This window comes from Ornithorhynchus anatinus, chromosome 14, assembly GCF_004115215.2.
Source record: "Ornithorhynchus anatinus isolate Pmale09 chromosome 14, mOrnAna1.pri.v4, whole genome shotgun sequence".
Taxonomy (NCBI): domain Eukaryota; kingdom Metazoa; phylum Chordata; class Mammalia; order Monotremata; family Ornithorhynchidae; genus Ornithorhynchus; species Ornithorhynchus anatinus.
The window spans coordinates 44,928,355-44,953,066 of NC_041741.1; the positions used below are offsets into that span (position 1 = coordinate 44,928,355).

The window sequence follows — 24,712 nt, forward strand, 5'->3', positions numbered from 1 at the left end:
TTGTCTGTTGCGTGATCTTGGGCAACTCACTTCGCTTCTCTGTGCCAGTTATCTCATCTGGAAAACGGGGATTAAGATTGTGAGCCCCGTGTGGGACATGGACTATGTCCAACCTCATTAGCTTTTATCTACCCCAATGCTTAACCCCAGTGCTTAATAAAGTGCTCGGCCCAAACTAAACACATAAATACCACAACTATTAACATTATTGATAATAACACTCTTACTCCAGCAGAGGCTAGGGTGGGCTGAGGGCCAGGTGGGAAACCATGGCCCTCAGCCACTGCTCTGAGCCCTCACACTCCTTTCCCGGGGGCTCCCGGTGCTCCCGCCCAGGCCGGGGAAGGCAGGAGGCAGACTGCTTACAACTCCTTCGTCTGACAGGAGCAAAAACAAGGCCACCGGCCCAGACCAGGTGACCCCTCAAGACACTTTCCGGCACCAGGATTCTGACCTTGTGGGCCAGCACCAGCTGATCCCAGCCCCAGGGATACTGTTGGGAGGGAAAGGGGGCAGGGCACCGCTACAAAACCACCACAAGCACAGTCAGGTCAGCTTGAATCCAAACCGTTTATTTCACAGGGACCCAGGAGTCCAAGGAGAAACGCCACAGGCCCCTGAGACATCTTGCAAAGCTTGCCTCTCAGGAAGAATAAATTAACAGGCTCAGAAACCAAACCAACAAAGAAGGGAGGAGAAACCCAGCTGACTGTAGTGAGGGCCCTCAGAGTAACAAGGGGGACCCCCTCGATCAGGGAAACGGGGTGAAGTCTGGGAGGGAGCCGGGGAGGTTCCCTGCCGCGCTTCAGAGCCCGACTCCGTTATCACTTCTGGGCCCTGGGGTGGCTTGGGGCAGCTGCCTCCCAGCCCCACCGAGGGAATAGGGAGGGGCGGGGGGGAAAGGTCGGGGTGGAAGTTCTGTGTGATTTCTAGAGTCGCTCCGGAGGTGCAGTATCGGCTTCAGGCCCAAGCCTCTCTCCCCTCCCCCAGCCTCTGGACTCCCCCGTGGTTACCTGGGCCCATTCCTACCAGCCTACCCCCACGTTAAAAAAAAAAAAATCAGGTTAGAATCAGAGTCTGTGTGTCGGGTGGGGAGAAGGGATGGAACAGCAGCTGTAGTTTGGTCTTTTCTGTAGTGTGTTACTGGAGCGGACAGGAGGGTAGAGGACTAGGGGGTGAGGAAGGATAGGATTGAACGGGGAGATGAGGGCAGTGGAAATGTAGGACCACCTGTCAGTTATCATTAAATAAATTAAGGCAGCAACAGACACTGGGGAGGGGGAGGGAGGGAAGGCATGATGGCCTCAGGGGGACAAGTGAGGGGATGGAAGTTGGGAGCAGGGGATAGAGGGGAGAAATGCCATCCCATGTCAGAAGCCCATCCCCAACCCAGCCCAAAGCCTCCCTCCTGCCAGTCTGGCCAACTCTTTCCGCCCTGAGGGTCCCCCACGAGCCCCGTTTTGGAGTGACCCCCGGACGGGGCCGGGAGGGCGGCCCTCAGAGGCCGAGCAGGTGCTGGACCAGCTGTTGGATTTGTTTTCGCTGTTCATGGATGTATATCTGGGTGTCCCAGAGGGCGTTCACCAGGACTGTGTCGCTCACCTCATCCAGATTCACTTCCATCCCGAAATGGGGGTTGAATCTGTCAAGGGATAGTGACCGCTGGAATGGGGAGCGGGACCAAGCAGCCGGAGGGTAGGGCTGGGGCCCTAGGGATGAGGTGGCACCCTGGGGCCGAGCCCCTTCAGATGGTGGGGGGCGGGGCAGAGGAGGGGCTGGGGGCTCCAGGTTGAGTGGCCAGTGGAAAGAGAGGGGGCAGGTGATACCTGAAATAGAGGATGTCCACCATCTGGCACCAGGCTCGGGCACGGTTCACGGCCCGCCCGTCCGGCTCCGTGCACTGCCAAGAAAAACCCCCGTGAAGGCCCCTGGGCCCACCCAAACCCCTTCTTTCCCTAGAGGCCCAGGGCCGGTTCCAACCGAGAGACAGCCCTGCCACGATCTGGGCCCACCCCCGGGTCTCTCCCGGCAGGCTCTAAGGAAGAGTTGACGCTGGGCCTTGGTTCTACTCCTCCCGGGTAGGGATCTGGCCCGAGACCACCTTTAGGGTGGGGATGAGAGCAGGGATGACTGAGAGAGGGACTAGCAAGGAACGGAGATGGGAAGCGCCTTAGCCCTGGGACAGAGAACAGCTGGGTTCCCGAGGCTCCCGTCAACTCGTGGTGTGCCGGCCCCAATCTGTACCCCAATTTCCCCCTCTAACTGGAAGAGGTCACGGGCTCAGCCCCCAAGAACACCTCCCCATCCCCCCGACTCCGGCCCCAGCCCGGACACTCATCGGCCCGATCCCCATACTCACACAATCCACCACCATCTTGCCCAGCTCCCGGGCCCCAAAGACCGTTTTGGCCAGTTCCCAGGGGTTGCTGGGACGGAAGACATCCACACAGGTCACTGGCACCTGTGGGGATTTCCCTGTGCCCAGGGAGACCACCACTCCCAGCTTCTTCACTCTGTGGCGCTCACCCTGTGGGAGAGGACAGGGAAAGGCGCTTTAAGCAAGACTCCTTCACTCATCCCCAGGCCCCGCTGCTTCTGCCAGATTTTGAGCTGGGGGGAAGAGGACACAATTTAGGATCCCACTAGGCCTCACCATCCTGGGCTGGGCAGGGCTGGACACAGGCCTGAATCGGCCAACTTGGGCCTCAGATTTGAGTCTTGAGAAGGGGCGGGTCTGGGACAGGGACCGGGGTTGAAGGCCCTTTCGCCGGCCCTCGCGGCCCTGAGGAGCCCTGGCGGAGACGGCTTGGGCATTGGACTTCCCACAGTCTGACCCGGAGACCGCACAGCAGTCCCCGCTCCGGCTCCCCAGGACTGTGGAGTCCCAGCCCCTCTCGGCAGGGGAGAGGACCGGGAGGGGCTGCCCTCACCTTTCGGATCAGGTCCTGGTTGTACTCGTGAATCTCGGTCATGGCGTCCAGGGTGGGGTTGTTGGCCAGCAGGCCGCCGTCCAGGAAGCGCCCCATGGGCCGGAAGTAGGTGGGGGCAGCTCCGCTGCTGCGGGCAGCCCGCCACACCAGCTGATCTGGAACAGGGAGGGAAGGAGGGAATCCGTGTAGGGGGAGAGAAGAGGGTGAGTCCTGGCCCTTCTCCCCACCATCCTGCCTCCGGTCCCCCTGGTGTGTACCACCCCGGGCTGCGGTGAGGATGACCAGAGCAACCGGCCCGCCTCGCTCGGCCCCCCTCGCCGCCCCGCTCCCTCCGCTGGGATGGGTCCGGGGGTGGCCTTTACCTTTGGGCTCGGTGAGAGGCTGGAGGCTGTCAGTGAGGATGAAAGAGGGCTCGTACTCCGTCTCCGGAGCGTCGTAATTCCGGAAGAGGTGGAGCTCCGCCGGCTGCCGGTCAGACAGAGTCCCGGTCAGCATCACCCTGGGAGAAACGAGCCGGGCGGCCGGGGTCAGGCTCCGGTCGGCCCCTTGGGGATGGGGGGAGGGGCCTGGGCTGCCCCCCTCCCACCGTGCCCCACCACCTTGGGGGCAGAGACGGGGATCCTGGGCCGCTCACAGCCCACCATCTGAGGTGGTGCCCAGTCTACTCATCCCCGGGGCCTCCCTGATTCTCTCCAATCCAATCCAGGCTATGACCATCCCCGACACGTAGCTGGATGGGGGGAAGGAGAATGCAGACATTTGCCGGGAGATTTCCCCAGTGGTTCTCGGTGGTTTACCCACACTTGCCCCAGAACCAACACACGCTTTTCACGACTGCCCATTTTCACCTTCTCATACCCCGCGCCCCCAAGAGCCGACCCCAAACTCCCCGCCCGCCCCGACCCATCAACAGATCCCCTGACCGCCTCCCACACGAGCCCTCGCAGTCTCCATTCTCTTACCTGGTTACCTATGCATCGCCCTCCCACAGGGCGGTGGTCACACGGATCTCTCCCCGGGAGTAACCACCACCCCCAGAGGCCCCACTCCCCTGGGGGCCTGGGAGGCTGACGGCCCCCAAGCTGAAGCTGGGGTTCTCTCCAGTTTCTCAGCTGGTCGCGGGTGCCTTACTTGGGTTTCTTGATGTCGGTCATCTTGGAATGCTCCCCGAACTCCTTCTTGAGGAACTCCTCCAGAGGCGTCGACTCGTAGGGCCGCGAGCCGCGGAAGACCTCGTCCTTCATGCGGAAGTACAGGCAGCGCATGTAGGTCATGGACTTCCCTGAGGCGGCGGGGACAGAGCCGCTCAGCACCGGGGCGGTCGAGACGCAAAACCGGCCGACCGCCCCGCTGCCCCGCTGAGGTCCCACCTCCTCCGGGAGGTCTTCCCTGATTGGTCCCTCTCCTCCTGCTCTTTTGGATAACGATGGTATTTGTGTAGCTCTTACTCCATGCTAAGCACCATATTAAGTACTGTGGTAGACGTCCACGTCCCACAATGGACTCACACTCTAAATGGGAGGGAGACGAGGTACTGAATCCCCATTTTACACATGTGGAAGCTGAGCCACAGAGCCAGGAAACGTCTGGACTTCTTGTCCCGCAGGGAACCCCGGGTCCGTTCAGATCCAGCCTCCGCCTTCACCACTGAGCCTCCCTGACTGCCGTACCAGGTGAAAGCTCTTCCCGTCCCGGCCCTTGCCCCTAATGCTCAGTGGTCCTGCGCTCTCAATAATAATAGTAATAATAATAATTGTGGTATGTGTCAGGCACTTTACTAAGCACTGGGGTGGATACGAGCAAATCGGGTTGGACACAGTCCCTGTCCCACGTGAGGCTCACAGTCTCAATCCCCTTTTTACAGAGGAGGGCACTGAAGCCCAGAGAAGTGAAGTGACTTACCCAAGGCCAGACGGCAGACAAACGGTGGAGCCGGGACCAGAACCCATGACCTTCTGACTCCCAGACCCGTGCTCTATCCACTACACCATGCTGCTTCCCCTCCACCCCCTGACTCGGGCACAGCCTGAAGCCTTTTCCGGTGGGCCCCAGACCCCCAAGACCTTGAAATCCTCACCGTGCAGGATGGCCAGGGCCAGGATCCCTCCGGTGCTGGTCCCGGCCACCCAGTCGAAGAGGTCCTTGGTGGGGAGGCCTGTGGCCTTCTCAATGGCGATGAGAAGCTGGATGAGCACCAGGCCACGGACACCCCCTCCGTCCAGGCACAACAGGGCTTCGCGGCTAGGGACGGACAGATAGACGGATAGATGGTTGGAGGGACGGTGGAGGGAGCGTCGGCTTCACTGTCCCCGTGGCCCCTTCCCTGCCGCAGCCCTCGAGGAATGTCCACCAATCACTGAGGCCCCAATCCCACTGTCCCCCTGGACAGCCCGGCCAGACTTCGTCGCTGATACGGCTGCAATGGGTCCCGCTCGCCCCACCCGGGCCCGAGGAGTCTGACTCCGTGTCTGGATGTGGCCTGGGTCTCCCCCGGGGGCTGCCCCTCAGGCCTGCTGTGGTTCTTTGGGTGGCTAAGGGAGTGCTGAGAAAGCTGCCAAGGTGAGCAGTCAGGGAGACCCGCCGGTCCCAGAGTCTGGGGCAGGGCCAGCAGGATGGAGGGCTCCCAAAAGATGGCCCCCTTCCCAGAGGGCCGGCCGCTTCATCTGCATCCGGGAGGTGCGGGAGGGATTTTCTGTGAGACCCATTCTCTCATACCAACCCTCTCATACCATATCAACCCTCTCATACCATACCAACCCTCTCATACCATACCAACCCTGGCCCCCCAGGCTCCTCACCTTCTCTTCCCCAGCGGCGAGTAATTGGTGACCATGGGCTCGGTAAAGGACCTGCACACCTTCAGCACGTCATGCAGCTCTGCTGAGGCGAAACGCAGAGGGGGCAGATTGCCGGTCAGGATCGGGCCCAGGGAGGCGGCGGCGGGCCGGGGGGAAGAGGCCAGGCCTGGACCTATTTTCCCCAGGATCTTCCCCGGTGTTTCCCAAAATCCTCCCTGTGCCAGACCTGGGCCAGGGGAGGGAGCGAGTTCCGGGCTCCAGGCCCTAGTCGGACCCTGCCATCTGTCAGAACTGGGCTTAGAGCTCCCTCCATCCCTGGCCTGGATCGGCCCTGGCTCCCCAGGCCAGACTTCTTGTGGGCCTCAACAACTCTGCCTCCTGGGGCTTCCCCCCCTACCTGCGCCCAGTGCCTGCCTGACTGCTCTCCCTCTTGCCAGGCCATCCTTCCTTTCCTTTCCTCTGCGAGGCAGAATCCCCCCGGCGCCAGCGGCAAAAGTTCCCGGCACCAGGTGCCCCTCGAGCCCCTTCCACTGGCACCACCTGCCACGCTGCCCACAACACTGATTGATTCCAACTTCCCGGACAGTAGGTGCTGGGCCCCCAGAGCAACGGATGGAAGCCACACAGAATGCTAGCAGCTGGGGCAGTGCTCGTAGGCTGGCGTGGTGCTCGCAGATGACCAGTGGGGAAGCAAGTGGCCCGGTAGGAAAGCCGGGGATGTACTGCGGGTAGGCTGGAAGATTGGAGAGGAGGGTGGGGAGATGAGGGGAAGGGGTGAAAAAACTGCAAATGTGTGAGTGTGAGAGACAGGCTGAGGCCCACAGAGAGACTCAGGCAGAGGCAGACTGAGAGGCCCAGGCAGAAAACAACAGACTGAGAGGCCTAGGCAAAGCCTGATAGAGAAACCCAGGCAGAGACCGACAGACTAAGACCCAGGCAGAGACAGTTCGAGAGACCCAGGCAGACACCATCACACAGAAACCGGGGCACAGATCGTCGGACTGAGAGACCCAGGCAGAAGCCGACTACAGCTAACCCCGGGTCCTGACTGGTCTACCCAGTTCGATCCACCTGGGTCATTACCCATCTGCCGCCGTGCCCCAGGCCACCCGGGGTTGGAAAGGCCACCTGGCCCAGGACAGGAGGTGACCTGGGAAACCAAAAGAGAAACACGGGACCAGTGGGTGGGGGTAAGACTTCAGGAGTTTTCCGGAGGCGCTGTCGAGGGCCAGAAGGGCTGGACGGTCTTGTCCCGTATGGATCGGAGGAGGCCGGGGACATGGGGATCGTGGAAAGGCTGAGGGCAGGCCCGTCTTGGGCCTTGCGGCACACTCACTTGGACCTGGCCAGCGGGCGGCTGCTCTTCCCTGGGTTCCCCACACTGCCACCCTGGCACGGTCCACCAGGTCCCTGGGGGACCTCTGCGGACCAGACTCCTGACTTAGGGGCCCTTCCCCCCTTTCCTGGGGTCAGGACTTCTCTGGCCTTTGAGCCATGATGCCTGGTGCAGTTCTTATGGCGTGCTGGCTCCTTCCATATACCACGGGGTCTAGATCGCACATGGGGACAGAGTTGGCGGTGAAGGAAGACGGGGACCCAGGTTGTGAACACTGTTCCGAGGGGGGTTCGGAATCTTTCCTGGGGCCGGCAGAAGACCGACGCACTGCTTCTCCAGGGATGACGTCGGGGTGGGAGGAAGCAGATGCCCCCTAGAGCTAAAGGCCATTTCCAGGGCAGAGCGTGTGTGGGTGGAGGGGTGGAATTCGCCAAGGATCAGAAAGAACACCAGCGGATGAGTCAAGGGCTCATCCCACCCACTGTTCCCCTCACCAACCAGCAGCCTGCCTGGGTCTGTTGGCGGGGAGTCGGGAGCTGGATCGGGGCCAGGGATTGCCGGGAGCCGGGCATCCTGAGTTATGGGGTCTGCAGTCCATCTTCCCCAACAAACCATTTCCTAGGCAGCCAGGACCACACGAGGGACCCTGAGGAGCAGGGAAAACCGGCGGGATAATGAGGAAGGAGGTCCAGGCCACCATCCAATTATCAGGGTTCAACTTTCCCTGGGTGCAGTTACACCCCAAGCTTCCTGTGTACAGGGATCATCTTATCTGCCTCTACTGAATTCTTCCAAGTGTTGAGTACAGTGCTCTGTGCCCAGCAGGTTCTCAGTACGTACTCTTGCTGCTGAGAGCCATCCTAGGCACCGTGGGGAGTTACAAAGGCCCAGGCCCTGCCCTCCAGGAGCTTACAGCCTCATGGGGGAGGCGGACAGGCATAACTAAAAGAACATAAAGAGAGCCAAGAAGTGGAAATATATAAACGCAGAGATTTATAACCACATAAAGAGTCACAATAATCACAAAGATACTGTGAGCTTGTTACGGGCAGGGAATACGTAATTATTGTTGTACAGTGCTCTGCATATAGAAAGCACTCAATAAATACCACTGATTGATAATATCCATGGCAGGGTTGTGCAGGATGCAATTGAATAAGTGTGGAATGGGGGGGGGGGGGGATTGGCACCTCTTCCCCTGGCTCCGCAGCCCCCAAATGGGGGAAGTCCACCTACCATGGTTCATCTTAGCTGCCACCTTCCCAGGGGTTTCTCCATAGTTGTTGGTGGAGTTCACCTCAGCACCAAATACGATGAGAGCCTTTATCATCTCCACATTGTTGTGCTGTAAGAGGAATGGATGCCTGGGGGCTCGGGGCGGCGGTCCATCATGTCCCCCCAAGCCCGGGACACTCTCCTGGCCACCCCCATCCAACTTCCTGCCACACCCTGCTGTCAAGGGGAGGGATCGGGGCCCAGGGGAGGAATCAGGGGGCCCACCCTGGCCCTCAACCTGACCTCTGGGGTCGCACCAGGGCCCCCTGGCCCAGCTCCATCCCGAGCATTCATGCAGAGACCTACAGCTGCCTCGGGGGGAGTCTGGAGACCCCAGGAATACAGGTGGGTCAAAGAGGCCCAGGCTGGGAGGGGACAAGTCCGTCAAGGTGGTCCTGGAGGCCTTAATACCTTCTGAAGGGTTGGGGGAGGTGGGGGTATGGGCCCTTGGGAGAACCAGTTTACTGTCGCTGCAGACTCCGTCTACTCATAGAATAATCCTGAGTGGTCTCGCCAGGGCTCCCTGCTCTGGACAGGAGCCTGAGGACAAGACTGATCCCCATCTCCAAATCAGTGGCCTCCAGGAGAGGGAAAGGACTCAAACACTTCTCAGTATCGACTGCCTTCCTCAGAAGCCAACCCACTCATCTGTCTGCCCTGGCCTCCGGGGAAGCGGCAGAATCACCAAATCGCGACCAGGGGCTTCTTTGAAGCCCCAGAGAGGTTCAATTTCCTAACCCTTCCCATCACCCAGTCCCTCCTTTGGATCTGTACCCTTCGATCGCTTGATATTCACTTCACCCTCAGCCCCACAGCACTTATGTACAGATCCGCAATTTATGTATTTATGGTAATGTCTGTCTCCCCCTCTAGACTAGAAACTCACTGTGGGCAGGGAATGTGTCTACTAACTCTGTTGTACTGTACTCTCCAACATCCTCAGAACTGTGCTGTGCACACAGTAAGTGCTCAATAAATGCCAATGATTTATTGATTGACTAACCCGGATTCCCCTCAATTTCACCCAGCCCGCTTTGAAGCTCTGAGCAAAGGACTTGTTAGAGGAGGAGAGGGAAGGGAAAGGAGGCAGAGAGAGGGGAGGGGCTGCGGGACTCCCGTCCCGCTGGTTCTGAGCCCAGCTCCGGGAAGGGAGGGCTCCAGGGGCATCCAGAGGCCAGGACTCACCGCCACGGCCAGGTGCAGGGGTCCGTTGCCACGCTCCCCGCGAGTGTTGGGGTCGGCTCCGAAGGTGAGCAAGACCATGACACAGTCGAAGCGGTCCTGAGCCACGGCCTGGTGCAGGGCGGTGTCCCCCGAGTTGCTGGTGCTATTCACCTCACTGCCGTAGCTCACCAGCAGCCGGGCCATCTTGGGGGGGAAGGGGAAATGAGGAGGTAGGGGAGGGCCCCGAGCAGCCCACACCGATGCCACCCTGCCTCAAGAGAAGCTGCCCGGGGGCGCCTCCACGAAAAGCCAGCAAACCCCCCTCTACCCCACTGCTTGCCCTGCTCTCCCTCCTCCCAGGTCCCTCCTATGGGCACTGCGGCCCTGCTTCTGGCTTAGCCACCACCTCCACGCCCTCCCTAAACCCTCAGGACGGAGATGTCAACTTCCTATTGGAGTGCCGGGGCAGATCCGGGGAGGTGCCTCGAGGGTGGGGAGGCTTCCCTGTGCACTGGCCCCAAGCGAGGAAGTTAGGAAAAAAAGCGCTCCCAGCCCATACTCAGGGCCCGGCCTGACCTAGAGCCTGGAGGTGATGAGATGGGCTAGCTGGGCTGCCCACCCTGGCCAAGCGCTTTGCCTCCCTGTAGGCCAAACAGCCTCTCAGCAGGCCTCCATGGAACCTTAAGCCCATTGTTGGGCAGGGATTGTCTCTATCTGTTGTGGAATTGTCCATTCCAAGCGCTTAGTCCAGTGCTCTGTGCACAGTAAGTGCTCAATAAATACGACTGAATGAACCAATGAATGAACTTATTCATTTGGGCCCCCCCGGAGGCTGGCAGTAAAACGGTCCAGCCCACGGACAGGAGAACGTTTCCACGGTCGGGGAGAGAGGCTCCGGCCCAGGGCCCAGGGATGGATTGGCTCAGGGGCTGTCACTTGCTACCAGAGTCACCAGCCAGGCCTGGTTGCTCTTCTCCTCTACCATCCCTGGTGTTCCAGGTTCTGGCTGCACACTGCAGTTCTCCTCTGCCAGACAGACTGCCTGGACTCTATTATTATAAAATGTGGTCGAGTCGTTTCTGATTCACAGCCACCCTATGGCTCTATTTTCTCTAGAACGTCCTACCTTCTGCCACAATCCATAACCTCGCTGACGGTTCTTCCGTTACCGTGGTTATGGTTTCTATCCATCTAGCTGCTGGTCTGCTTCGTCCACATTTCCCTGGACTTTTCCCAGTGCTAGTGTCTTCTCCAGAGAATCAGTCCTCCCGATGATGTGCCCAAAATACGGTTAATCTAAGTCGAGTCATTTGGTCTTCCAAAGACCACGTCGGCTTAATTTGCTCCAAAACCCATCTGTTTGTTTTTCGGGCTGTCTAGTCTGGGCTCTCTAGTCTTGGCTCAACAATGGAAAGGAGCCAAGCTGGATCCCATGGCTGTCTGGGGGCTGGGGCAGGAGGGAGGGCCCTTTTCCCCGCGGGAATCAGGGAGTCCGCACCCCCTCCCGCTCCCCGCTGGCTGGACCGGAAGAAGAGGGGCTCCTCGCTGGGCGCCCACGGACGAGGGCTTGACTCCCGGCCTCACCCCGCTGCCTACCTCTGCCGTCTTGGCCCAGTGGAGTGGGGTGGCCCCAAAGTTAGGGTCCTTGCTGTGGATCTGGGAGTTGTCCTTATTGAGGATCAACTCGGCACACCTGGGGAGAGAGGCGGGGTTGGCGAGACGGGCAAATGTCAGCCATCCTCATCCCTCACCCCTTGCCAGTGAGGAGCCCAGTGGGAGACAGCCCTGCTTTCTCCCTGCTCCCCCACTCCCCGCCCCCGGCTCCCTTTCCCCCGCCACCCGAATTACCCCTTCTGGGAGAACTGCACGGCCGTGTGGATGGGGTAGCCGGACTGTCCCAGCACGTGGCAGCGGGCATTACACTGCAGGAGCACCCTGACCATGTCCTCACGCCCCAGCTGGCAGGCCAGGTGCAGAGGGGTCTGCCCTTCGTTGCTCACGTGGTTCAGGCCAGAGGAGGGACCCTTCCCCAGGAGCTGAAAGAATCAAGGCCCCCCCCACCACACACACACACACACACACACACTGAATCAGGGTCCTCTCCCCCATCTGTTTAGGGGGGCTCCTCCCTCCCCTGGGGATACTATCTAGAATTCGGAGAAGATCCAGAGCAGACCAACCAAAATTGGTGAGGCCTATGAGAAGAGAAATAGACTGTAAGCCCTTGAGGGTAGGGATGACTTGGAATTATTGTACTCTCCCAAGCGTTTATGCAGCGATTTGCACACAGTAGGCCCTTACTGAATAATTCTGACGAAAAATTAGAGTGCTTGTGGGCTGCGTTGGGGGGATGGGATGGGAATGAGAGGCCCACTGTTACACCAAGGGGACCGGGAATCTGGAAATAGATTTCAGTGATGTGAGTTTAAAACAGGGGTGTTGAGTGAGAACCAAAACTTGAAATTGACCGAAGGGGTCAAGAAGGACCACCCAGCACCATCCAGATCATCCTCCAGTCCCAGAATCCTCTAGCTCGGCCCCAGAATCCTCCTTCTTGTCCTCCGGTCCCAGAGTCCTCTAGCTCATCCCCCCAACTCCAGAATCCTCCGGGTCCAGCACCATCCAGCTCATCCTCCAGTCCCAGGAACCTCCACTTTGTTCTCCAACCCCAGCATCCTCCAGCCTGCCCTCCCCGGGTTGCCATCTTACCTCTCTCTGCACCCGAGTCCCCGGCCCCCCCCCTCACCTGAACCACCTGAGGATTGTCCCCCCGGATTGCGTAGTGGAAGGCGGTTTCGCCGTTGTTGTCGGTGACGTCCATCCTGACGTGACAGTGCTGAATCAGCTCCAGCAGGCACTCCATGTCGCCCCTGCGGCACGCCAGGTGCAGAGGAGTGCAGCCCTCCTCTTGTTCCGAGCTGTTGGCAGAACTGCAGGGGGACCAGGAAATTGTGAGCAGTCAGATTCGGGGGTGGAGGGGGGGGACCCACGATTCCCGCACTCTGGCTTGGCCTCTGCCTGAACAGTGACCTCTCCCTTTTCCTCACTTTCCCCAGTTCCATATAACCTAAGGGCCGAAGCTCTCCCAAATTCTAGTACTACGATGTTATCCGATGAAAGCCCTTTTTTCAAGGTCCAAGCTTTCTTCTTCGAAGGTTTCGGTGTCCCCGGCTGGTATTTATTAAGCGCTTCCTATGAGCCGAACACCGCGCTCAGAGCTAGGGTGGATCCGGGAAGAGTCCGATCGGGCGACCCGATCCCTGTCCCACCCGGGGTTCACAGCTGAAGTCGGAGGGGAGGGCAGGGATCTTACCCCACTGTCCAGATGAGGAAACTGAGGTCCACAGAGGTTCAGGGGCTCGCCCAGCAGGCCAGTGGAGCGGCTGGGACTTGGACCTGGGTCCAAGGCCGTCCCTCACCCCTCACCTGACGACGTGGTTGTGGTGGAAGCAATCCCGGATGCCCAGCTCCACGGCCAGGTGGGCCACCGACCAGCTGGGGTGGCTGCGGATACAGTCTGTCAGCTGTTGTACCACGTCTTCATGCAGGGTCTTCTCCGAGCTCTCGTAGAAAGGCACCAGCTTCTTGGAAAAGGTCTGGAAGGTCGAAAAGGCCTCCTCCTCTGTGTCCAGCTGGAACAGCCTGGGAGGGCCGGGGCAAAGAACAAACCGGATGGAGGCGAATCCTGCCCCGAGCCTGGGGGAGAGGGGGGACTTCTCCACCCTCGAGGAGGCCACCTCATGACCCGAAAGGGACCCGCCCATCCATCTTACACCCTCTCATCGTCCCCCCCAACTCCCTCCTCCCCTCCCGCCGCTCTTTGCTACAGCCGCGCTGACCAGCGGCCAAGGTCTGGGCATGTTCTGCTAGAACCAGCGAGGCATCGCACGAAGTGAACCATCTTCATCCATCCAAGTCTGCTTTCTATGCCCTTCCCACCTTGGTTGGAGGAACATACCGAGGGGACCTAGAATTCATTCTCTCAAATACAGACTCTAGTGGACTAAGTGCTGGGGTGGATCTGGGCTAGTCAAGTCAGACGCAGTCTCTGCCTCACCTGGGACTCACAGTTTAAGGGGACGGGAAAACAAACGTTTCATCCCCATTTTACAGAGGGGGAAACTGAAGCCCAGAGACGGATGCGCTGCTGCTGCTTTGGGAGGGGCAAAACAACAAAAACAAAACACACACATGTGCCCAGCAGTGGCAAAAATCCGACGGAACTGCTCCCACATTCCCCTTTTGGAGGGGGGCGGGGGTGAGAAGGAGCCTGCTTCGATTCAGTCGAGACAACCATCGCTTACGACACGTGAGCAAATATTCCTATCCCCATTTTCCTGGCTACCTACGGGGCTACATAACTTACTGACAAATGAGAGAACCCTTGCCCGGAAGGACCTCGCGCTCTAATACGAAGACAGAATAGCCATCGTTGAATGAAGGGAGTCCTTTTATCCAAACTAAAAAATGCAAGGAACGGATGTTTTTTAAACGGTATTTGATAAGCGCTCACTACGTGGCAAAGGAAAGCTTTGGGTGCTATCTCTCAGCTCTGGGACAACCCGGGGGCAGACAGAGGCGAGGATTCTAGGGAGAGCGACTGGATGCGGGGGTCGGGTCTCGGACTGGGCCGGAGAGGATGCAGAGGGAGGGAGAGGGAGAGCCTACCCTGCCCCCCCTGACTCGAGTCCCCTGAGCGCCCTCCTTGGAACTGGCTCAGGAAGGCGGCGGTGGCCGGTGCCAGATCCAGTGATTCAGGGGGCCCTGAGGGTGAACCGCCACATCCACCTCTCTCTACGGGGCGCTTGCTCAGCCCAGTTCAAGCAGTAGCTCTGCGTGCTCATCCCCCGGCCTCCCTGCCGATGTTACGGCACAAAGCCGCAGCAGCAGGAGGAAGCTGCCCTGGTCCTTCCTCCCCCACTGGGCCTGGCTCTGAGTCGGTCCGATCTGGTTCTGCAGGCTTGGTTTCCGGGAGCTTGGTAGGACTGGATCGGTCGGGGTAAAGCCCCTAAACCCCCACTGTTTGCGGTTTGACCGGCCCTCCCCAGCCTTCCTCAACAGGTAGGCTAATAATAATAATTGCAGTATTTGCTTAGCGCTTACTATATTCTAGGTAGTGCGCTAAGCGCTGGGGTGGATAAAAGCAAATCGGGTTGGCCACGGCCCCTGTCCCACGGTCTCACTGTCTCAATCCCCATTTTACAGACGAGGTAACTGAGGCCCAGAGAAGCGAAGTGACTTGCCCCGGCCACAGAGCAAATAAGTGGCAGAGCGGGGAAAAGAACCCACGTCCTTTGACTCCGTGCTCTATCCACTGCGCCCTTCGGCATCTCCTTTCGGCCCCAGTCCCGGGAAAGGAGAGCGGGCTCTCGGCAGGGTTCTGAGGGTAGGGACCCGGACCTCCACCCCCGCACCCTCAGGCCCCGGGTGACCGGTCCTCCTGCACCTCCCTAGCCCCGGGAGTTGGCCAGGGTCCGAATGCGCCTTCCCAGCTGGGGATTCCCGGACCTCCCCTCTCAGCCTGAGGGAGGAAGGAAAGGGAGGAGGGCGGGGGCCAGGGCGGGCCTTCACCCACCGTAAAGCACTCCGCTGGCAGTTGGGGTTGACCAGCAGGCATTCCCAGGTTCGGCCGGCGACGTTTTTGTAGAGGACCACCCGGCCTTCCTCCTTGAGCTGCTGGTGGGTTGTGTAGTCGGCCAGGAACACCTCTTTCACCCGGTAAGGGTTAGAGAACAGGTTGGAGACGCTGTTGAAGGTGCTCAGGAGCCGGTCGAAGAACTGCATCTCGGCAGGGAGGTGTCCCGCCGGCTCCTCCGCCCGCCTGGAAAGAAGCCAGGGAAGGCGTCAGCTGGACTCGGCGCTCCCCGGCCACCTCCGCCGCGTCGGGCCGAGGACTGGGACTCCTGCCGCTGGCTGATGGCGATACCGACCCCATGGCCCCGCTCCAGGCCTCAGTTTCCCTGGAGGGACGCAGAAGCAATGCCAACCACCTAGTGTATAAACTCGAAAGAGGGGATCGTGCAAGCCTACTACTCTAATGTACCTCGATCTCGTTGCTCTCACCGCTGACCTCTCGCCCACATCCCACCTCTGGCATAGACCGTGCCACCCCCGCGCCCCGGCCCCTTTCACATCTGACAATTACTCTCCCCACCTTTAAAGCCTTATGAAGGCATAACTCTTCCAGGAGGCCTTCCCTAAGCCCTCGTTTCCTCTTTTCCCACTCCCTTCTGCGTCATCCTGACTTGCTCCCTTTATTCATCCCTCCCTCAGCCCCAGAGCACTTCTGAACGGATCCAAAATCTAGTTATATTCACGTCTGTCTCCCCCTCTACATTTTAAGCTCGTTATGGGCAGGGAGCCTACCAACTCTGTTATTTTGTAATCTCCCAAGTGCTTGGTACAGTGTTCGGCACAGAGTAGGCACTCAATAAACACGACTGATTATTGTCCTCTCCCAGTAAGTGCTTAGTACAGTGATCCACACACAGTAAGTGTGCGATAATTGATTGATGAATCCATTGGGTGTCTTGAGGTCCTGCATTATGCTGGACAGTCCGGATCTCACACTGACTGGGGAGGGGTGACCAAAGGCTCTGGAGCAAACCGCGTGGGGCGGGAGGGTGAGGGCACCTCAGAGCCGGACGGATTAGTTTCCGAGCTCTTAGTACAGGTCTGCACACAGTTAGCGCTCGATAAATACTACTGAATGAATGGATTTTCACAGAACGGCAGCCACGCTACAAGTCGGTTTCAAGTGGCAGCCATCACGTACGCCTCGGGGTCTGGTATCAATCGTATTTCCTGAACGCTTACCGCATGCAAAGCACTGTACTAAGCGCTTGGGAGAGTACAGTATAAGAGACACGCTCCCTGCCCACATCGAGCTTACAGTCTAGAGGGGGAGATAGACATTAATATAAATAAATTAGGGATCTGGACATGAGTGCTGTGGGGCTGGGAAGGGGAATGAATAAAGGAAGTGAGTCACGGTAATGCAGAAGGGAGTGGAAGAGGAGAAGAGGGTTTAGTCAGGGAAGGCCTCTCGGAGGAGATGTGTCTTCAATAAGGCTTTCAAGTGTCGGGGGCGAGGTGGGGGAGTTACTGTCTGTCGGATATGACGAGGGAGGGCATTCCACGCCAGAAGCGGGACGTGGGTGAGAAGTCGGCGGAGGGATAGGTGAGATCGAGGTACAGTGAGAAGGTTGGCATCCGAGGAGGAAAGTGTGTGGGCTGGGTTGTAGTAGGAAAGTAGCGAGGTGAGGTAGAAGGGGGCAAGGTGGTATTTCTGGGGTGTCACCACTTGGCCCCTCTAGGACCACCTTACCTTTCTCTCACATACGTGCCCAGAGAACCAATAAACTAAAGGGCTTTGGGCTTTCACAGCAAAAAGCTGAAAGCAAGGCCCCGTTACTCTACTGAGCCCGTGCCCAGCCCAGCCGGGGAGAGGAGGAGGGACCCTGGGGTTTTCCATGGGATGATCATGAGGTGGCTTAACGCGCCCACCTGGAGTCACCCCAGCTGGCCAAAACAGGCAAGGCCCAGAGAGAGGCCTCTCCTGGCCACGGTCTCTCGGGGCCAGGGACCGAGCCAAATCCATGCCATCTCCCTGGAATGGGACACTGTCAAACGCCAGAGATAACAAAGGTGGAGGCAGGGAGGCCTCCCAAAAGCCCAACTGTCCAAGGTTTGGTTTGGTAGCCCAGGAAACTAGAGAGGGAGGCCTGCCACAGCCAGTCTCTGAAAAAACAAAAAAATTTGCGGGGTTTGTTAAGTACTTACTTTGTGCCAAGCACCATGCTAAATGTTGGAGTAGATACATTCAGAGCAAAGTCCTGGTCTCACACATGCGGATCCCGGTCGGAATGGAGACAGCTATTTAATCCCCATATATAGATGAGGAGACCGAGGTCCAAAGAAGATAAGTGACATGCCCAGGATCACGCGGCAGGCAAGTGGCGGGACTGGAATTAGAACCCAGGTCTCCTGATTGCCAGGCTTGGGCTCTCTGCACTAGGCCACTCTGCTGCCCTGAACTGGCTGCCCCGTCAGTAGTCGGGTCCTGAGGAGAAGCCCTTCTGTCCCTCAACCTTGACCCTTTCCCCCAAACCCCGCTGCTCAGTAACCCAGACCTTCATGTCAACCAGGGGAAGCAGTGTGGCTCAGTGGAAAGAGCCCAGGCTTGGGAGTCAGAGGTCATGGGTTCAAATCCCAGCTCTGCCACTTGTCAGCTGTGTGACTGTGGGCAAGTTACTTAACCTCTCTGTGCCTCAGTTCTGTCATCTGTAAAACGGGGATTAAGACTGTGAGCCTCTCGTGGGACAACCTGATGACCCTGTCTCTTCCCCTGCGCTTAGAACAGTGCTCTGCACATAGTAAGCGCTTAACAAATACCAACATTATAACTAAAAAACGAATAACACTGGGAAGCAGCAGGGCCTGGTGGAGAGAGCCCAGGCCTGAGAGACAGAAGGACCTGGGTTCTTATCCCAGCTCTGCCACTTAACTGCTGTGTGACCTTGGGCAAGTCACTTCACTTCTCTAGGCATCAGTTCCCTCATCTGTAAAATGGGGATTGTGACTGTGAGCCCCACGTGGGACAGGGACTGTGTCCAACCTGATTATCTTGTATCTACCCCAGAGCTTAGTACAGTGCCTGGCCCATAGTAAGTGCTTAACAAATATCATGAACACTAACAACTAAAATCCTGAGTCAGGCTGAAGGGAGAGGGGCTAGGCAGGAAGGAGGGCAGAAGGGAGGTGGCAATGGGAACTGAAGGGGAGGAAGAAATGCCAAGCTCTAACTGTGGTCTCCACGTGCTTTCTGGGCAAGGGAGCTCCCTCAGCCGCCGGCCAACTCCAAAAACAACGAGGAAAAAGGAGAATTAACACATCAAATGGGGGAGGCGGCAGGGAAGGCGAAACTGACAACAGGGAGCTGTTTGTTTTGTTTTTTCCTACCTCCAGTTTCTTTTTTTTCTTTGACCAGAGGGAATTTTCCCAGGGCTTCGTCTTTTTTTTTTAATGGCATTTGTTAAGGGCTTACTATGTGCCAGGCACTACACTAAGCCCTGGGGTAGATACAAGCTAATCAGAGTGGACACAGTCCATGCCCCACACGGGGCTAATAGCCTAATCCCCGTTTTTACAGATGAGGTACCTGAGGCCCAGAGAAGTGAAGTGACTCTCCCAAGGTCACCCAGCAGAAAAGTGGAGGAGCCGGTATGAGAGCCCAGCTCCTTCTCTTAGGCCCATGCTCTATCCATTAGGCCACCTTGCTTCTATGGCACCTTCTCCTCCTATGGCACTTGGCCCAGCTGGCGGGGAAGCAATCGAAGGGCGAGGGACACACCCCAGAGGGCTGAGGGCCAAACCCAAGGGCGTAGGGGAGGGCAGTTTCTTCTGAAGGTGCCATCTTCATTCCTCAGAAACCGGTAAGATGTGGATGGGCAATAACCGCCCAAAGCCTTTTCCTCAGAAAGAGCACCGTGAACATCCCTATCTTGGCTCCACTCCGCTTATATCAACGCTTACTGTATGCGGTGCACTGTACTAAGCGGTTGGGAGAGGACAGGGGTGGGTAGAGAAGTTCCCTGCCCATAACGTGTGCTTAGGCTGGAAGGGGGCCTTTGAGGTCAGCTAATTCAGGGGTCTGCAGAGGGCCTCTCTGGAATCTGGCCACTCTCCTCTGTCATCGCAAGTCACGAAGCTTCTCGATTCCCCGGAAAAGTCACCGGTTTCTTTCAAATGCCGTTTTGTCCCTTAAAAATTAAGGGGAGTGGGGGGACCCGAGTTCTAATCCCGACTCTGCCACCTGCCTGCTGGGTGACGTGGGGCAAGTTATTTCACTTCTCTGTGCCTCAGTTTCCTCAACTGTTTCCTCAACCTATTCCTCTGACAAACTGAGGGCTCCATGTGGGACAGGGACTGTGTCCAACGTGATTAACTTGTATCTTTCTCACTGCTTATGACAGTGCTTGGCACATAGTAAGTGCTTAACAAACACTATTTAAGAAAAAGGGCCCAGGATCTGCCTTTTATTGGGCATGTTATGAATCTATCAGTTAGGCTCTTCAAAGGCAACGGCGTGGTTTAGTGGAAAGAGCACAGGCTTGGGAATCAGAGGACGTGGGTTTTAATCCCATCTCCACCACTTGTCTGTGGTGTGGCCTTGGGGAAGCCACTTCACTTCTCTGGGCCTCAGTTACCTCATCTGTAAAATGGAGATTAAGACTATGAGCCCCACGTGGGACAACCTGCTTACTTTGTATTTACCCCAGCGCTCAGAACAGTGCTTGGCAAATACTAAGCGCTTAACAAATGCCATCATTATTATTCAGCCATTAACAACACTAAGTCGCCCCTCAAGAGTAATGTGACCACTGGGGCTGCAATTCCAGCCCAACCAGTTGTCTGCTGTATGACCTTGGGCAAGTCTCTTAACCTCATCTGTAAAATGGGGATCAAACACCTGTTCCCCCTCCTATTTACAGCGACTATGTCTGACCCGATTATCTTGTATCTACCCCAGCGCTTAGTTCGGTGCTTGGCACACAGTAAATGCTTAAATGCCATCATAATTATGATTAGGTAACCATTTAGTACCAAAAGCAGATAGGAAAACCGACCAAAACTGTATGGATCATTCTGGGAAGGTGACAGAACCGTTCTCCTTGGGACTGTGCCCAACTTGGCTCTGAGTCTTGGGAGATAAACGTCACACACCTGGAGAAAGCACTGGTGGAGCCCAGCTCCACTCCACCCATTACAAAGCTCATCTGATCCATCTTTCTGGTCATCCCCCTTTTTTAAAAAATATTTGTTTAGTGCTTACTATGTGCCAGGCACTGTTCTAAGCACTGGGGCAGACACGAGCTAATGAAGTTGGATCCAATCCATGTCCCAAATGGGGCTCATAGTCTTAACCCCCATTTTACAGATGAGGTGACTGAGGTCCAGAGAAGTTGAGTGACTTGCCCAAGATCACAGAGCAGATGCACAGTGGAGCTGGGACCAGAACCCAGATCCTTCTGACTCCCAGGCCTGTGCTCTACCCACTAGGCCACACTGCTTCCGTCATACATTCCTTTTCCCATCTTCAGGGCTGTCATACCTGGATATACAGGCACCTCCCCTCCACTCTCATCAAAACTCCCCTCTGAGCTCATTTCCCCCGTAAAGGATTCTGTGAGTACGAGTGCCGCCAGCTTATCTTAAACAATCACCGGTAGCTTTGCCAAGCCTCCGCAAACCAAATTGACCACAAAACATTCACACCAGCAAGATATCCTCTCCAAAACCAAAAGTATTCCATTCTCGGGTTTTTAGGTGGCACGGGGGTGGGTTTTCATATGCTCTGTTCTGCTTGGCTAGAGTTCCCCCAAATGCATTTTCTCCAGGAATCCTTCCCTGACTAATTTCTCATCTCCCTTCCCTTCCGCTTCACCCGGATACTTGCATCTGTACTCTCTACACACTCAGGAACTCCCTCTTGCCCCCACAGCACTTATGAACTGTAAGCCCGTCATTGGGCAGGGACTGTCTCTGTTGCCGAATTGTACATTCCAAGTGCTTAGTACAGTGCTCTGCACATAGTAAGCACTCAATAAATACTATTGAATGAATGAACGTATCCTGGTACTCCGTCGTTTTCTCCTACCTGTAATTTATTTTAAAGGTCTATTTCCCCTGTTAGACTATAAACTCCTTGAAGGCAGGGATTGTGCCTATTTACTCTCTATTATATTCCCCCAAGTGCTTAGTACAGTGCTCTGCCCACAGTAAGCACTCAATAAATCTCACTGATGGGGGAAACACTCCACCAATCGACTGAATTTACTGAGTGTTTTTATGGTGTGCAGAGGACCTTACTAAGGCACTTGGGAGAGTTCAATGTAACAGAGTTGGTAGACATGTTCCCTGTCTATAATAAGGGGAAGATAGGCATGAACAGAAATCAATTAATTAAATTACAGATATGTGCATAAGTGCTAAGGGGCTGAGTTTGTCAATCTCCAGATCCTGCAGGAGGAGACTTCCCAGAGAAGCAGCGTGGCCTAGTGGATAGAACATGGGCCTGGAAGTCAGAAAGACCTGGATCCTAATTCCAACTCCGCCACTTGTCTGCTGGGTGACCTTGGGCAAGTCATTTCATTTCTCTGTGCCTCACTTACTCATCTGTAAAATGGGGATTAAGACTGTGAGCCCCATTTGGAACATGGACCGGGTCCAAAGTCCTTAGCGTGTATCTACCCCGGGGCTTAATACAGTGGCTGGCACATAGTAAGTGCTTAGTAGCATTAAAAGAAAAGGTCCACCTAAAGAAGGCTGCATTAAATGGGATTCTAATTTCCTAATGAGCCACCTGAATAAACAAGAATTTCCTTGGTTTAACAAGTTCCTGAAGTTTAACCCCTTCTTTCAAGGTGAATAGGAATTCTCTCCTTCAGGCCCACTATCTTGACCTCAAAGAAAACTGCTCTTGGAAAGTATGGGGAAAATTTCCCAGCCCTTTGTTAAGGGCGGGGGGGGGGGGATACAGCTACTGAATCTGAATCCTTTCTATATGAATGCTAGAGAAAGTTTGGGATCGCCCAGTTTAATTCAGACCATTTCCAAAGAGCTACATTATTACCTAACAAATCTTCTGGCATCTGTAAAATGGGAATTCAATACCCTTTCTCCCTCCTACTTAGATTGGGAGCCCCATGTCTCAGTAGAGTGCTTCGCAGACAGTAAGCCCTCAATAAATACAACTGACTGGACAGGGACTGTGTCTGACTTCATTAACTTGTATCTCCCTCGGCACTCAGGACAGCGCCTGACATAGTATGTGCTTAACATTATTATTATTATTATTATCCTGTTTGGGGATTGGAGGGGGAGGATGAGAGCGGTGCACAAGTTACTCCTCTCTATCTTTATTGATGCCTGTCTCCCCCACATCTAGATTGCGAGCTTGTTGTGGGCAGGGTCTGTCGCCCTTTATTACTGTCTTGTACTTTCCCAAAGGCTTAGTACAGGGCTCTGCACATAGTAAGTGATTAATAAATACGATTGAATGAATGCCCCCAAATCACTCTCCTTACCTGTAAATAAGAAGAGCGGGAACCATGTGAAACCCTTACCTATTTGGTTGGTCCTGAGTAGTTATTTCAGTGCCCTGTGCACAGAGGATGCTTCCTAAGGATTACCGCTATTTCTACTGCTAGACTATAAGCTCGCTGTGGACAGGGAATGTCTATTATAGAAGCAGCGTGGCTCAGTGGAAAGAGTCCGGGCTTGGGAGTCAGAGGTCGTGAGTTCTAATTCCGGCTTCATCACTTGTCAGTTGTGTGAGTTTGGGCAAGTCATTTCACTTCTCTGGGCCCCAGCTCCCTCATCTGGAAAATGGGGGTGAAGACTGTGAGCCCCACGTGGGACAATCTGATTACCTTGTATCTACCCCAGCGGTTAGAACAGTGCTTGGCACACAGTAAGTGCTTCACAAATACCATCATCATTATTATTACTAGACTGTTGGATTGTACTCGCCCAAGCGCTTAGTACAGTACGGTAAGGGCTCAATAAATACGATTGAGTGATACTGCCGATGAAGGCACGGAGTGAGGGCCGAGGGAGGAGTAACTAGCTCAAGGTCACTCGTGGGGTCAGCGGAAATATTGGGAATGGGCTTCAATCCTTCCCTACATAGGGCAACCAGAGGGGAAGTGGAAGTAGCGAGGGAGGAGGGGAGAGGGTGTGTGTGTTTATGTGTGTATTGACTGTGGGCAAGTCACTTCACTTCTCTGTGCCTCAGTTACCTCATCTGTAAAATGGGAATTAACTGTGAGACCCACGGGGGACAACCTAATTACCCTGTATCTCCCCCAGCGCTTAGAACAGTGCTCTGCACATAGTAAGCGCTTAACAAATACCAACATTATTATTATATTGTGTGTATATATTGGGGGGGGCGGGTAAGGGAGAGGGCAGCTCTCCCGACCCTCTGCCCCCTGCCTGACCCTTGGCACTGCCAGGCGGCGGACACACACCTGAGCGGAAGGAACTGGCACAGGAGCAAAGAAGGGTTGGACGGAGGCATGTGAACCCGTTATGGGGCCGGGACGGTCTCTACCTATTGCAGAACTGTCCACTCGGAGCGCTCAGTCCAGTGCTCTGCACATCTTAAGCGCTCAATAAATACGATTGAATGAATGAATGAATGAATAATAAGCGCTCAATAAATACTACTGAACGAAGGGGGGCTTCGGGGAGATGCAACGGAGGGGCCCGGGGGCGCCAAGGATTCTGCGGCCGTTGCCCCGAGGGGGTGGGAGGGCGTCGGGGAGGAGGAGGAGGCCGCGGGCGGGAGGGGGGTGGTCCTGCGGGAGGGAAGAGCCATCGGGGGGCGACCCGACGCCCCCGGCGCCATCACTCACCTCCTCACTCACCCCCTTCCACTTCCGCAGAGCGAGGCTGCGCGGAGCGTTGTTTTCCCTCAACCGCCCAATGGGAGGGTGGCGAGGAGGGAGAAGGAGCCAAGTCGTTTCACCGGAAGTGATGGCCGGCAGCCATCTTGGAGCGGGGCGGAAGGCCCAAGGGTAGCCATTGACCGCCCTCCCCCGCCTCCCCTGCTCTCTTGAAGGGGCGGAGGAGCGGCTGTTGTTCCCGGCCTTCCACCCCTAACCGAAACAATCGGGAATTTCTGACAGGAGGGGAGCCGTTCCTCCGTATTTAGGCGACGCTTGCAAGGAGCTCAGGGCCCCTTGGCCACACTCCTTCAGGCCCAGTTTCCTGGTTAATCTCCAAATTGCCTCAGTCCAACTGATCCCCATTTATGGGCGTAGTGACTTATTATTCATTAATTCAATATGTATTATAATTATTAATTTATATATTTGTATATTATTCTAATATTTATTGAGCACTTACTATGTGCGAAGCACTGGACTAAGCGCTTAGAATGGACAATTCAGCAACACAGAGAGACCAACCCTGCCCAATGATGGGCTTACAGTCTAATCGGGAGAGACAGATGGACAAATTAATAATACTAAGTTTTAATAGTACTAAGCATATTAATAATAATAATGCTGGTATTTGTTAAGCGGCATGGCTCAGTGGAAAGAGCCCGGGCTTGGGAGTCAAAGGTCGTGGGTTCTAATCTCAGCTCGGCTGCTTGCCAGCTGTGTGACTTTGGGCAAGTCACTTCACTTTTCTGGGCCTCA

General features: G+C 56.2%; 1 protein-coding gene across 2 annotated transcripts; it reads right to left on the bottom strand.

Annotated features, from left to right (window-relative positions):
* Window positions 1-551: 551 nt before the first annotated feature.
* PLA2G6 (phospholipase A2 group VI) lies at window positions 552-24,079 on the bottom strand. 2 transcript variants are annotated; one of them, XM_029079430.2, is made up of 16 exons: window positions 23,924-24,079; window positions 15,079-15,324; window positions 12,930-13,145; window positions 12,250-12,433; window positions 11,352-11,539; window positions 11,100-11,196; window positions 9,525-9,707; window positions 8,301-8,409; window positions 5,729-5,810; window positions 5,008-5,171; window positions 4,062-4,212; window positions 3,293-3,429; window positions 2,931-3,085; window positions 2,360-2,527; window positions 1,827-1,900; window positions 552-1,642 (listed from the first exon to the last, which is right to left on the bottom strand). In XM_029079430.2, exons 2-16 carry the CDS (start codon window positions 15,285-15,287, stop codon window positions 1,498-1,500), a joined length of 2,262 nt encoding a protein of 753 aa, XP_028935263.1. In that variant the 5' UTR covers window positions 15,288-15,324; window positions 23,924-24,079; the 3' UTR covers window positions 552-1,497. The 2 variants fall into 2 exon arrangements, with proteins under 2 accessions (XP_028935263.1, XP_028935262.1); XM_029079429.2 differs by having other exon boundaries at window positions 5,729-5,807; window positions 23,924-24,078.
* Window positions 24,080-24,712: the final 633 nt, after the last annotated feature.

What these genes read in the sequence shown, in the direction of transcription:
- PLA2G6 (XM_029079430.2), bottom strand. Translation starts at nt 15,287, where the DNA reads ATGCAGTTCTTCGACCGGCTCCTGAGCACCTTCAACAGCGTCTCCAAC. An exon ending in CACCACAACCACGTCGTCAG is followed by an intron (nt 12,434 to 12,929) that starts GTGAGGGGTGAG and finishes GTCCCCCTGCAG; the next exon opens with TTCTGCCAACAGCTCGGAAC. An exon ending in ACCGACATCAAGAAACCCAA is followed by an intron (nt 3,430 to 4,061) that starts GTAAGGCACCCG and finishes CGTTTCTCCCAG; the next exon opens with GGTGATGCTGACCGGGACTC.